General features: G+C 41.2%; 1 protein-coding gene across 1 annotated transcript; it reads right to left on the bottom strand.

Moving 5' to 3' along the window:
• Window positions 1-5,767: 5,767 nt before the first annotated feature.
• On the bottom strand, window positions 5,768-13,459 carry slc46a3 (solute carrier family 46 member 3). Its single transcript, XM_041952287.1, has 6 exons — window positions 13,361-13,459; window positions 12,561-12,776; window positions 10,596-11,478; window positions 9,791-9,874; window positions 8,896-9,052; window positions 5,768-7,751 (listed from the first exon to the last, which is right to left on the bottom strand). Exons 2-6 carry the CDS (start codon window positions 12,750-12,752, stop codon window positions 7,634-7,636), a joined length of 1,434 nt encoding a protein of 477 aa, XP_041808221.1. The 5' UTR covers window positions 12,753-12,776; window positions 13,361-13,459; the 3' UTR covers window positions 5,768-7,633.
• Between the last annotated feature and the right edge of the window lie 138 nt (window positions 13,460-13,597).

The raw sequence follows: 13,597 nt of genomic DNA, 5'->3' as shown, positions 1-13,597 counted from the left end.
CTATAGCACAAAATGTATATTAATCCACCACTGAAAATAATCCCTTCCAAATGCCCTATTTACTCCTGTTTCAGTAACCTTTGCTAAAAATGACAGGGCCCATCGGTTTCAGGAAATTACTGAGCCTTTTTTCAAAAATGAAACCAAATATTTGTGACCAACCCAACAGACAGGGTAAGGAAGCCAGAAAGCATTGAGATACAGACTTCCTCTCAACATGTTGTTGCTTTGGGTCTTTTCATGGGATTTGTTGACAGTTACAAAAATATAGAAAAACAGCATAATTGTCCTTTAATATATAAACAGCAACTTTTTCATTTTATTCATTTCTAATTTGTGTGCAGAGACTGAACGTTCTGGGCAATTGACTTCCTGGATATCTAGAGGATAATAGCTTGATATATCCTGCACTGCTTATACTGATTTTTAACTTTTTTTGTGGGCCATTTCCACTCCAAGGCCGTAATCAGAAACCTGATGCTTGTGCACGCTGTGGAAACCGTGCTAATGCAAACTGAAATGAAAAAGCCTATTAATAGACCAGTGAAAACCAGACGTAGCCAACTGCAGGCTGTAAAAATGAGCTCATTGCAAAGAACAGAGGCATGGGCTGGGTCAGAGAAAATCTGATAAATACAGATGTGACTGTGCGCTCACACATCACTCCACAGCATGCCGGGTTACTGTTTGCCAGTGTGGCTAAACAGAAGGCTTACTGGCTCTGTGGCTCCTATAATGAAACAGGAGAGCTTCTGATTTGACCAGAGATACCTCTCTTAGTCGGTTTGTGTGCTCTGGTCTGTGTGTGTTTAAGAGCACGCCCCAACCAAATGCAATTAGTGTGAACCCACTTAAGACGCAAGTTGCTGTCAATATACCCAAAGAGACAATAAAACCTTCACGAGGAAAATTGAGACCAGAGAAACGAGACTGGAGACCAAAAAGGGAGAAGAATCTGGACTCATCAGTTGGAAAGACGAAGACTTTAAAGAAATCATGACTTGGATAGTGACGACAACAACAGTGCCAGAAGGATCAGCAATGCTCACTGTAATCCCGTAAATGTACAGACACTGAATGTGGCCCATAGATCACTGTTAGTCAAGCCTTCTTCTTTCCATTCTTCTGATTATCAAGTCCTGACATCTCCTCCAATCCGGGCAGCAGGCTGATTAGTCTGACTCACTGAAGCAGAACCAGGCAAACGGAGAGCAGTGTATTGATTGTCACAGTGACCTTTCCTTTGCCACTGTTCTAGAGATGTGCGAGTGAGGGGGGTGGTTGCCATTCTTTAAGACTCCAGATCACCAGCAGCCTATGTGGGTAAAGACTGGAACACTGCTCTGCACAAATGACATTCATAGCTTTCATAAGCTAATTGTAATCGCTGTGGCCTCAGCGGGGCAACACCACTGCACAACAACCTTCAGCTTTGTCCCCATAAGCAGGGGTGGGATGATAATCAATATAACTCACCATGTTTATAGAATGAAGCAATAGCACAAGCTTTAAAAGTGAGGTTGTTGGGTTATTTCAATAATGTAGAATTGTAGATTATAATTGTTTCGTATTCATTTCATATCACCCCTAAAAGCTACAACCGGAACTATACTTTGATTTTATCAATGCCAGGTAATCAGACAAACTGCAATACAGTGACCTTATCAATCAATAGGAGTTCTGTGTACTAAGATTTGATTGTATTTTATCTGAATCTTATCCAGTAATGACTATACTTCTCGAATCTGAATCCTTTCAGATCCCTTCGCAGGTCTATTTATGATGTAGCTTTTAGCAACACAAAGTGACAGTTGTTTTAAATCATCATATTTCAGAGCTAACATTCAAAGACTGACAGTCAAAGAAGTAAAAACCTGAAGTTTTTCTGAAATGTCACATATGTGCTAAAGATAAAAGAAGTTTATGTGTGTGTGCGTGCGTGCGTGTGTGTGTGCGTGTGTGTGTGTGTGTGTGTGTGTGTGTGTGTGTGTGCGCACACGCACCCCTCTGGAGTGGTGCTGTGTTGCTGTGTAGTGGGATAGCCCATCAAAAGGCAGTGAAGCAGCTGAATGGAGGTACTGGCATTTGGCTGCGGCTGTGTTTGTGTGTCTGAGTGTATGTGGAAGAGGCCAGGAGGCGCATACAGTAAATATGCAGCGTAGGGGAGGTGAAGATTTGACTGTGAAACCATTTCTGGGGTTTGAAGCATGAATGGTAGGATGGTTGGAGATGGCAAAGGAGAGAAGAGAAGTCTGTTAAGGCATGTGCCAATAACAACAGTTACAGATCTACATTTGAAACAGATCATTAAAAAGCCAGTCAATTCTCTTAGGTGAAGCAGTGGAGAGAAAATATGGAGGATGTGAAGCAGGGAGGTAGTAGGACCGACAGGGGGAATCGACATTATTGGCAGTTAAGGCAGGGAAAAGACATCTGTGGAAGGAGTGGGTAACCACATGAAGCCATGGGATCCAGATGGGACAGAAACAGGCTGGCAAATGTGTTGATCTCAGTAATGTGAACGGATAAATCCAAAAGAGGAACAGCCACGCAAAAGTATTGAGGGGAAAGTTGAAAATCCAAAAAGTGATGGGAAGATTGTTTCACGTACGACAAGTGATTATAACCCTTCATAGAAAAAGCACAGCAGGAAACGGCAGTAATTACAGTTCAGGGACGAAGCTGGACTTCTGACAAACATCCAGCTAAGCACACACGCAACCTACAACACATACGCACATGCAGATAGCCGGTGAGGAGCATCGAACGATCAGAGCTTCAGAAAAAATACGCTTAACCGACACACAGCTTGCACAGTGCATGGCAGGCCTGCCAGCAGGGGAAAACAAACAGCAGCGCGACCTTTGCGGAGGGAAAAAGAAGTGGAAGAGGAATGAAAACGACCTCCAGCTGACGAGTGGTGGAACCAAATGTCCCGAATACATTTCTACTGCGGTTCCTGCAACTACACATCCACAATCAAACAGCGTACCTCCATTAAAACTGCAAACACATCTTGGAAATGTATTGTAAGTATCCATCTGGGCTTGGAGGTTAATCTATGATGCATACGTACACAAATGCATTGAAAAAGATCAGCGCATCAGTACTAGTACAGTCCTAACTGTGGTATTGTAAACTGCAAACAATAAGCTCATTAAGAACATAGAGAAGCAGACATGTAGGCTAACCCGAAAGTTCATAACCTGCCTGGGAAAATATGTTAAGTGTGTCATAATCTCCTGCACTACCTCAACCGTCAAGATGCCTTTGAGGGAAGCGTTTGAGCAGCATCTGCTCCAGCGAAGCTACTCACTTGAAAACAGATTTCAAGGCGGCTCAGAAACCACTTTCTTGCTCAGCAAAATCTCTCCCGGGTAAATAAAGAGCAAGAAAGAAATTGATCTGCTTGCACATCAAAATCAACCCACATTCTTATGAACTGTCCATATGAATCTGTCCTATAGTGTCGTTAATGTGCTGCCGAGCCTGCTTACTGTGTGAAAAGATTGAAAATAAATGTGCAGCAGATCCTGGTGTGATCAAATGCTCCTCGAATGATCAAGTCACCCCAGACTGGGAAGCCCCTCGACTCCCCCCTGAGCTTCAGTCACACAAACCACCTCAAATGGGGTTTTATATTATAGTGAATTATCTCCTCCCGTGCAGCAGAAGGTTGAGATAAAGAGAGGTCTGTTAGCAACTTACTGGATCAACATCAGAGATTGAGCTATTGGTGATGTGATGTGGCGCAGATGATCACACTGCTGATTCAGCTGGTTTGGAAACCAGAAACCAAAGACCCCCGATCCTCAACGACCCCATGCACATCAGACACACGCAAGCCACCGCCATGACCGGCAACCCCCTCAGTGCCTCACCCCTGGGAAAACCGTCCCTGCTCACCACACCTCCATCTTTAAGCTAACCAGAAAACCTCATGCTTGGTGCCAAGCGAACCCTGCCTCAGATGATCCCTCATGTAACCTCCAGCGCTGAGAAACTTCGTCCGAACTCAGTGTCAACATTACCTTACAATCAAGCTGCAGTCACGGTTCTCAAGACTTGAGGGTGGAAATCAAATAACTGCACATTACGACCAGACGTCATTTGGGTTTCCGTGAATGAAGCCAATTCAAACTGACGTGCCATGTATAAATTTTAAGAACGTGGAAAAACGGAAACTGTGCGCACTTTCACTGCCATGTTTCGGCTTCAACGATGTTCAAAAGCAACAAGATTTTATTTCTCTTAAGTGAGAGGAGGTCTGCTACATGTTTTCACGCTGAACCAGCTTGGTCTTCGTCTTAAACAAGGATATTCAAGCTGGGTTTCTCTCATGGAGGTTTCCCATCCTCCTGTGGAAGTCACATCTCACAACAGAGTTTAAAAGATAGAATCAAAGTGTAGACAAAACATCCCAACAACATACAGGCCCGATTTTAAAGATGAGCTGATAACTATGCCTGTGAGGCATCATGTGTATGTCTAATCTGATTTTATGTGGTATCTTCTGCGCAGATTCACGTGGGGGAATTGCATTGCATCGCCGCCATCTCATTTATCTTTTGTGGTGGCAGGCATTGGTTACATGCCTCTCTGTTTCCACTAACGGTCCAGTAACTAAGCATGCAATCTGATGGGATCCCTGCCAGGATTTCTGATGTCCATTCATCATCCATAAGACACACACACACCGTTTGCATGCTTACAGGTTTTCCTTGAATCTCACATCTCTCTTAGAGACAGGGCGAGTTGAGGAAAAATGGGTTTTACACACATGCATGTATGCACAATGACGGCCCTTCTCTGTAGAGGACAAAGACAGGAGGTGGGAACTTTGGAAAACTCAGTGCAGGAAAAACAAATTCAGTAATTTGAGGTGTGAGACGAATGATGAAGTTAAAAAGTGAAGTGTTGCGAGCATGCACTTATGGAGTAAAAGGCCTGACTCCTTTATTTCTGATTCAGCTTTAGATAAATTAATTGCATTTGGCGACTCTTTGGCAATTCTGCTCTAACTGATGTTTTTCTTGTATTAGGGACCATGACATTGTGTGGAGACAGCTCCTAATTAATTATTAAACCATGGCTGCGCTGACAACATAATTACATTTGTTATAATTAAACCCAGAGTTGTCAATAGTCTCCTTGTTGCCTTTGAAAACAGGTAATCTGGAGTACACTATGGTATGCATAATGAAAAGGAGTGTATACATGCAGTCTGGGAGATTTACAACTACATTTGTCAGTCATTTTTTATTAGACAGCATAGAGGATAAGAAAAGACAGACCTAAACATCTGTCCTTTATGTCCATGTCTACAACAGCTGGTATTTTATATAGGGCTTTATATGTCTACGGTGTTGGCTGATGATATTGTAGATGTAGTCAGTTTGCCTGTAAGTGTGACAAGAGTGACACCTAGTGGTCAACATACAAAAGACAGCATGACTTCTGCTGCTAACCTGCATGGGAATTTGAATCAGTTTATGCTTTCCTTTGAACACAGATGTATCAAAACATGTTAGAGCTGTGACTCACCATGCAGATTTATATCAGAGTCAAGCCCTAAACCTCCACAATGTCACAGACAGTGTAAAAAATGAGCACAGATTAGTGTCAAATCCATCCTTTTGGATGGTTGACAAGTAGCTAACTTTCAAGATTCACGCTGAACCTTAATATTGAAGGTATTATTGCTTAGACTTCCCGGTGGAGTTTTTTTTTTTTTTAATTATTAATTTGTACATTGCAAAACCCAACATTAGACATGATAACAAAGTCTGCATATTCCTATTGACTGAATCCCTAATTAGTTGATTCAGCTGATTGTTGCAAGGGAAAGGACCTCACTAGTTCTCATTATCGCTGTTTCAGACACAGAACATCTTCATTCGTAGTTTCAGGGAAGGAAGGATTCATGCATTTCTCTCTTCAACGGCATAGTCTTCCTGATGGTTGGTCCTCCATTTAATTTCTTTATTTCTTTTAAATATTGCTCACACAAAGGTATTAACATCCACATAAAGGCACAGGATTATAGACATCACAGGCTCACAATGTTTGAGATTATTTGCACTTTTGAGATAAACACCAAAACCTCCACATAATAATCTTTAAAAAAAAAAAAAAAAAAAAAAGACATTTACTACATTTTTTCATTTTCAGTTACACTTGAGAGAACTATGAAACAACATTTGGAACTGTGTCTATACAACATTACACTCACACGTGATCCATCTGTGTGGTAACTAAAGTCAAAAACAATTCATATGTCCATAAAAACAAACAAAAACAAAACTTATGGAAAGTTTTCCCCTGGGAAACAAAACAGAAACCACTAATTTATTAAAGCGCTGATTGGTTCTTTTAAAGGTCCAGTGTGTAAGATTTAGGGGGCTCCATCAGCAGAATATGGCAGAAATTGAATATAAATTGTACATGTATGTTCTTATCAGCTTATAATCACCTGAAAATAAGAACCTTTTTTTTTCTTAGAATGAGCTCTTTATATCTATAGAGGGAGTGGGTACTTGTCCATTCAGACCACCATGTTGTACCACTGTGTTTCTACAGGAGCACAGGCTTGGACACAGAGGGGAGAGGCTAGGGGTTTTCAGCTGGTTGCAATTTGCAACCTCACCACTAGATGGCATTAAATTCTACACATTGGTCCTTTAAAAAAACCCTCCTATCTTCTTCTGAGAGTTACTTCTGCCTGCCTGGCTTTGATCAGATTTATTGATTAATTTTTACATCACTTCATGTGGGTTTTAGTGACTGAAATGCATAATTTTGTTTTTAAGTTGCTTATTATCTTTCATTTTAAACAAGATTTGTGCTATACTCCAAAAATGTTGGGACACTGTGTAAAACATTAATAAAAACAGAATGTAATCATTTGCCCATGTAGTAATATTCTTCACACAATCATGCGTTATGTGTGCCCTTTTCACAGCCAGTCATGACACTCTCTGTTCCAAACTGGTGTTTTTTGAGCATTCCACAACTTTCTCAGTCTTTGGTTTCTCCTGTCCCAACTTGTTTGAAATGTGTTGCTGCATCAAATTCAGAATAAGGAGATATTAAGAAAAATCAATGAAGCTGATGAGGTCAAATATTAAATATATTGTATTTGGACTCTTAAAAAAAAGATGAGAAAATGATCACGTTTAGTTTGAGTTGTTTTACACTGCATCCCACCTTTTATTGGAATGAGGGTTGTAAAAGCAGAGACAGAGAGACAAGGGGGGACAGACTGGAATTGCATACCTGCAACTTAATTTTTAGAAATGTAAATCATATCACACTGTGAAGCTCGATGAGAACACATAAACTTCTTTTGAATATGTTGGTAATGTCACAGTCAGGCCATTTTGAGGTATAAAGAATGTCTAAGAAGGCTCACACACAATTCTTCATTTAACATCATACTGTAATGTCCCTTATTGTTTTCCTACAACTCTCTGTTTTATTTTCAACATATTTAAATTCAGTAGCACAAAAACCACAGCAAACAAAAGCTAAGATTCATCAAGCCATCATACTATTGGAAAAAATTATCTTTGACTGAAATGGCTTTAGAAAAAAGTGAAGAAAGTGCTGGTGAGGTTTTGGCAGTCCATGTGGCTCAGGTAAGGAGAGGATTGTTGTCATTGTGATCATCAACAGGATCCTCCTCCCCTGAGATGGCAGCCTCTGGCTTTCTAACCTCTTTGGTAACATCCACTCCTATCAGTCCCACCACCCTGAAAAGTGGGAAAACAGGCTTAAGAGAGGCAGAACAACATGGGATGCATTACTGTCTCAACCAATGCAAACCAAACTGGTCGGCAGTTTCAGCATAGCTCCTCTCTACACACCTGCATTAGCTCCCCTGAAGTAGAGACTTTTCCAATACATATTTTCAAAATCACTGATGTTTCCAGTGTTACAAGACATAACCCAATTGGAACATCTTTTTTTTGCTCACATGTCCCATATTGTAGTAATATAATGTCACCTGACCCATACACAAACAGTACAAGGTGCACTTCAGTTTTGTGGAATCATATCACCAGTCGTCCTCTCAAGCAAAAGGACAACTGCACAAACAGAACAGAGTGGCAGTTACGAGTAAATTTCACACTATTCACGGTGTAACAGAAGCAGCGATGCATGTGACAGAGGTGGATTCATTCGAGGAGTTTTATCTCCCAGACTGACTCAGCAGCACTGCTTTGTCAACTCAGTGTAAGTGAAACAAATGTAAGCACACAGCATACCAAGTGTCCACCTTCCTTTTCTATATGACAGAGGATCAGTGTCGGTGGTGCATTACTGCATTCGGCAGAGATTTAGTTCACTATATGAAGAGGGGGAACAGTTTGGTGAGGGAAGCTGGATGTTATGACCGCAGGAATGAGGAACTGGGTCTTATTCAAATCGAGCCAAGCTTTTGCCTCCTCAAGCAAAACAGGCAAACAGTGACTTAGCAGAAAAAAAGAGGTGTTTGTAATGCAACTCTATCCACAGAGTACAGTTGCACACCTGAAGCATAAGCTGCTCTGTTTTTATTGTAGAATGAACAAATACCTTTGGGTAGAACACTGCTGTCATAGATCATTAATGCAATCCTTTCAGTAGGTCACTATTATTTTTTTACCATTGGAAGGTGAAAGGTTTTGAAAAAAGCTTCCTGCTTGCAACATGTTATTACTTAACATATTGATTTTTAATGGCACGGGAAAATTAAAAGTAATCAATAGTGTTTGTAATGTACAATAGTTAATGAGTTTGGAAATTCATGATTGTATGCTTTAACTGTGTGGACTACACTAACATTTCTGTCGTAAAATGCTGATAAGGTCCTTTATTGCTGTGTCATCTGCATTGGCAACATGATGAACTTACCCTAGGACAAACAAAGGGATGGCACAGAGTCCTGCAGACAAAAGGAAGACAAAGCCAGGGAACCATGCCACCGTAGCAGCATACACACTGTTGAAAACTGCACCCGCTACGTTGGTTGTTAAACTCTCCAGGAAGGAAAGACAGGCGAACAGGGCCCCTGCAAAACCACACAAAGGAGAGAAAAACTGTGATAAGGTGACCAACAACAGGACACGCCTGAAATCAGGCTGGTTCCAAGATTCCCCTTTGCTCTAGTGAGACAGTTTTCACTTTTTCTTTCATTTGCTGGTACGCATCTCTCAACCTCCAACACAAAAACTAAATTACTGGCACTCAGCAGAAAAGTCTAACTGAACTGTGCAACAAACAGTTGTTACAGAAATCAGAATCCATTAAATCTGATGTGACCCACACCTTGCCTTGCCCTCTGTTTATCCTCAGAGAGCCATCAGACAAAACTAACAGATATAAATTCTCCTTCATAGCCATACCTGCCAATTCACTGCTCCTCTCTGTAAAGCACAGGTAGCACCAACACACCTCCAACCATGCCTGATCTCTCTTCTTCTTTTCCACTAATAGTGCAACTTTTATACTTCATGTGTTCCCTGTTTACTCATGTATTTTTATGTTTTTTTTCTATCATGTGTGCTTATGTAAGTTATGCAAGTGTGTTTATCTTGTGTGTTGTGTTTATTGCAACAGAGGCAGAACCAATTGCCCCTGAGGAATGAATAAAAGGTCTTGAACTTGAAATAAGGAACAGCAACTTGGAGTGCTCTGCTATGAAGTGCATCGTGAAGTTGCTGGGACAGGCCACTCTTCCATGGACTCTGACTCTACAAACCACCCAGACACGGGCCTGTGGCTCCTGTAAAGCCCTAAACCCACTCACCCTGCTCAGACTTTGAGATGATCTTTGACATCATGGAGCGCAGAACGGGGAAAGGCATGATAGACAGAAGCAATGGCACCCTCACTGTGGCGAACAAACAACAGGAGACAGACATTATATCATTCATCATAAAGCAGGGACTATAACGTAACAACATTAAATTAATCACAAAATACATTCATAAAGGAAAATCATATTTCATAGTTGTTTTAATGTTTGGATATGATATCCCAAACATTATAAAAGTGACTGATTTAGGTTTTCTCATTTGGGTAATGGCTACATGACAATTTAAAATAAACAATATAACGATAATATATCATAATTATACTGCCCTATTAACATTTCTATGCCTTGTAAATGTGATAGGAAAGGTTGGTTCTGTCAATCAGTAGCCTGTGTAACTAGCCTGTAATGTTTATGGTTCTTTTTTTAATTACTCTTCAGTGTACTCTGTCTGCAAATATGTTTCTTATTTTTGATATAATACGTCCTGTCTATTTACACCCACTCATTTCTTTTAATAAAGAACTAACTAAGAAGATATTATGTTGTTACATAAATGATGGTTATCAAGGTATTAAAGTCATTAAACATGGCTAGAGGGCCACAATCCTTTGTATGACACATATTTCACAACACAATTCCCAAATCTGGCTTACTGTGTAGTAGAAAGTAAAACTAATTGATAATTCTCCAGTTCTGTTCAAGCTATTCAGCAGTACTGAACTGATAGTCACGGACATTCAAAACTAATGTACATCATTGGTTTAAGCAGCACAGTTGTTATGGAAGTTTTTCTCACCTACAAACATCAGTAACGTGGTCTTAGCAAATGCCAGTAGGGCCATGCCTGCCATGACGGACAGGATCCCTATCAGGACAATGAGCAGCGAGGGCATACCACAGTACGTGAACGCTGACACTCCCACAAAACTGGTCAGGAACACAGTGCTGGACAGCGCTGAGCCGTAGCCAATCAAAATCTCAGTCCAGCACAGTGGCTCATTGAGCTCGTACAATGTTACCAAGGAAATCCCACCCATATAGACGAAGGAGAAGCTGGTGAAGATGAGTATCAGGAGGATCAAGACAGTTTTAGACCTGCAGCTGGCCCCTGCAAACATCTGGTAGACCCCATAGATCATCTGTTTCAAGGCTGTATGCTGAGGGGCCCCATCTACAACAACTGCATCAGTGGGAGGCTTCTTCACGGTTTCTTCTAGGATGAATATTGCATAGAGTAGTATCAAACACTGGCACAACGCAGCAGTTGCGAAAGGCCAGTTAAAGCCTGCAGCTCTCAGAAAGTAGCCTGTTGATATTGAGGCCACCCCAGACAACAGGCCAATCATCATGTCCAGTCCAGCCATGCGCAGCGTCCTCTGACGATCATCCTTGCACAAGTCCACTACGTAGGCGAAACAGCCCCCCAGAAATGTGCTCAAGCCGCCAAACAGAGAGCTGAGAAGCGAGGCGCCAATGAGCAAGTAAATGCTGAGCTCAAAGTAGGACACCGTCAGGAAGGCCAAGGTGTAGATCAACGTGCCAATCAGAGGCATGATGATTGTGATCTTGCGTCCCCCACGATCACTGTAGGCCACAAGCATGAGAGTGACAGCCAAAGAGGGGATAGTGGATAAGAGCTCTGAGTAAAGGGAGAAGAGAGATGCCTGCCTCTGTACCTCCTGGAAACACAGAAAGAGAGAGCATGGTTAAGTGAAAAATGCATTTTATGCATGAACTGACACTGGACTGTCTGCATTCAGCTGTAATACTAGGCCTCAGAAGGCAGAAGAACAACCCTCAAGCTGGCAACTATCCTACAAACAATACAAGGTAAACAGGGATAGTGACCATCCACAGTCATGAAACCAACATAGAATGGATGCATGTCGATTTGTGCGTTTTGCAAATATTCCATTCAAGGTTTTCTTATTAAGGGCCAAAAGGAGCAAACCTTTCAACAACACAACAGGTGCAATAGTGGCTATTTAGTGACAGGTTTTTCCAGATCAGTGTGTTTGCTCTCACTTCCCTGTTATGTTTCACTCTTCCACTACAAATACAAGATAAAAATAAAGCGTTACTAGATACCTTATTTTAAAACTTCCTCTAATAAATGCAGTATGCCCTGGTGTACTGCAGAATCAAGTGCTGCGTGAATTAATAAGTGACTATGTGCTCTGAAATGATGAGTGATTTCATAAGGTTATCACTCTTTAGCAAAAGTGCTGCTGCTACAGAATGTCAGTCAGTGCCTGCATGTGCTCAGAACAGTAAACTTTAGTCACAAGTCTCCCCTGCATACCACGTTATGGCACAGAAGCTGAATCAGTTCTTTTCAACATGAGCTGTGTTGCAAGAGGAGACGTGGAAAGGGTTCCTGAAAATTTATGCTGAGTCATGACAGTAAAGGTTGAACGGATAGTTGCTGAGATACAAAAAGTGGCTATAGATCAATAGACAGCACCTATGCATAGAGCATTATTGTTTCTTGAACTGTGAATTACTTTAGCAAGCTTGACTTTTTCTTTTCATCAACACTCAGAGACCATGACACAACAACACACATGCATGCATAATAATGTTGTAGACTGCAAATGCATAGAGAACTGGATATTTCATAAAAAAAAAAACAGGAAATGTTAACATAATTACATTCATTCTTAGCATACTTTAGGTGGAAGGGCAAACTCAACCACAATCTGCTCCAAATATTTTGAACTGAGAATAAATGCTCTCTTACATCCGGCCATTCACGACTAACCTTATGGTAGCTTGACTGGTTGCCGCTGCTGTTTGCTGCACATCTGGAGGTGTTGTCAGAGATGGGAAAGGTGGTGTTTGTCATCTGCTGCCAGAGAGTCCGGTACACATACTGCTGTATGAGAGGATAGATGAGAAAACTGGAGAAGGCGTACAGGGCAACCACAGGCTCCACGAGGTAAAGACCCTTCATTTTGAGGGGCTGCAAAAAAATTCCCTGAAAAAGAGAACACACATCTTAGGGTAAGAAGACAGGTTAGCTGATATGAGGTATAACAATGGGACACTTTCATTTTTGTACTACAGTTTTAAAAACATAACTGATTTAGAATATTGAACAGTTTGATGAAGATTCTTCTGTTGTTTCAACCTTCAGCACTTCACTTCAACATGCAGGTGCAGTGTGGGGGTGTTACAGAGTGTGACTATCCATCCACAATATTTATCTTTAAACAGCACAAAACTGATTCAAGTCATAAAATAGGGTCTAAGAGGTGGTACAGATAATATTTGTATTTGTTTAGTTGTTGTTGTTGTTGTTTATGCCTTATCATGATAATCGAGAGTTCAAGAGTTTGCACTACATTGTCGATCGAACAATTTCTGACACTTTGAAATATAAAGAGGCATATGAAATAATATCCCTGTAATGTACAGTTTGTTTGTTTTTGTCTATGGCTACGGTGTGCTGTTGGATGAGCTGTTTTCGGGTCAATGTCTAGACAACATGCAAGAAAGACAGACAACAACAGCTTAGCCATATCACACGACGTTCACAAGAATATGCAGTAGAACACCTACTTTTAGATGGTCCTTCGGATCATGCTGTGATGACTAAATTCACCCTTGCAAGCCATCCTCTTTATGAACTCGGTCTCGGAGGTCTTGTTTAATACAGACATGACGAAGATATTATGAAACGCTAGGCCCCGCCCCTCTCCGTATACGATTGGACAGCAGTCCTGAACGGCTGCGTTTATTCGACGGAGGAACTGTCAGTCTTGAGTATAAGCGGACGAGAACAGTTTGTGACTTTAT

The sequence above is a fragment of the Chelmon rostratus genome, chromosome 14, assembly GCF_017976325.1.
Source record: "Chelmon rostratus isolate fCheRos1 chromosome 14, fCheRos1.pri, whole genome shotgun sequence".
In the NCBI taxonomy this organism is placed as follows: domain Eukaryota; kingdom Metazoa; phylum Chordata; class Actinopteri; order Chaetodontiformes; family Chaetodontidae; genus Chelmon; species Chelmon rostratus.
Note: the sequence above shows the minus strand (reverse complement) of the source record. Positions and strands in the feature narration are given on the sequence as shown.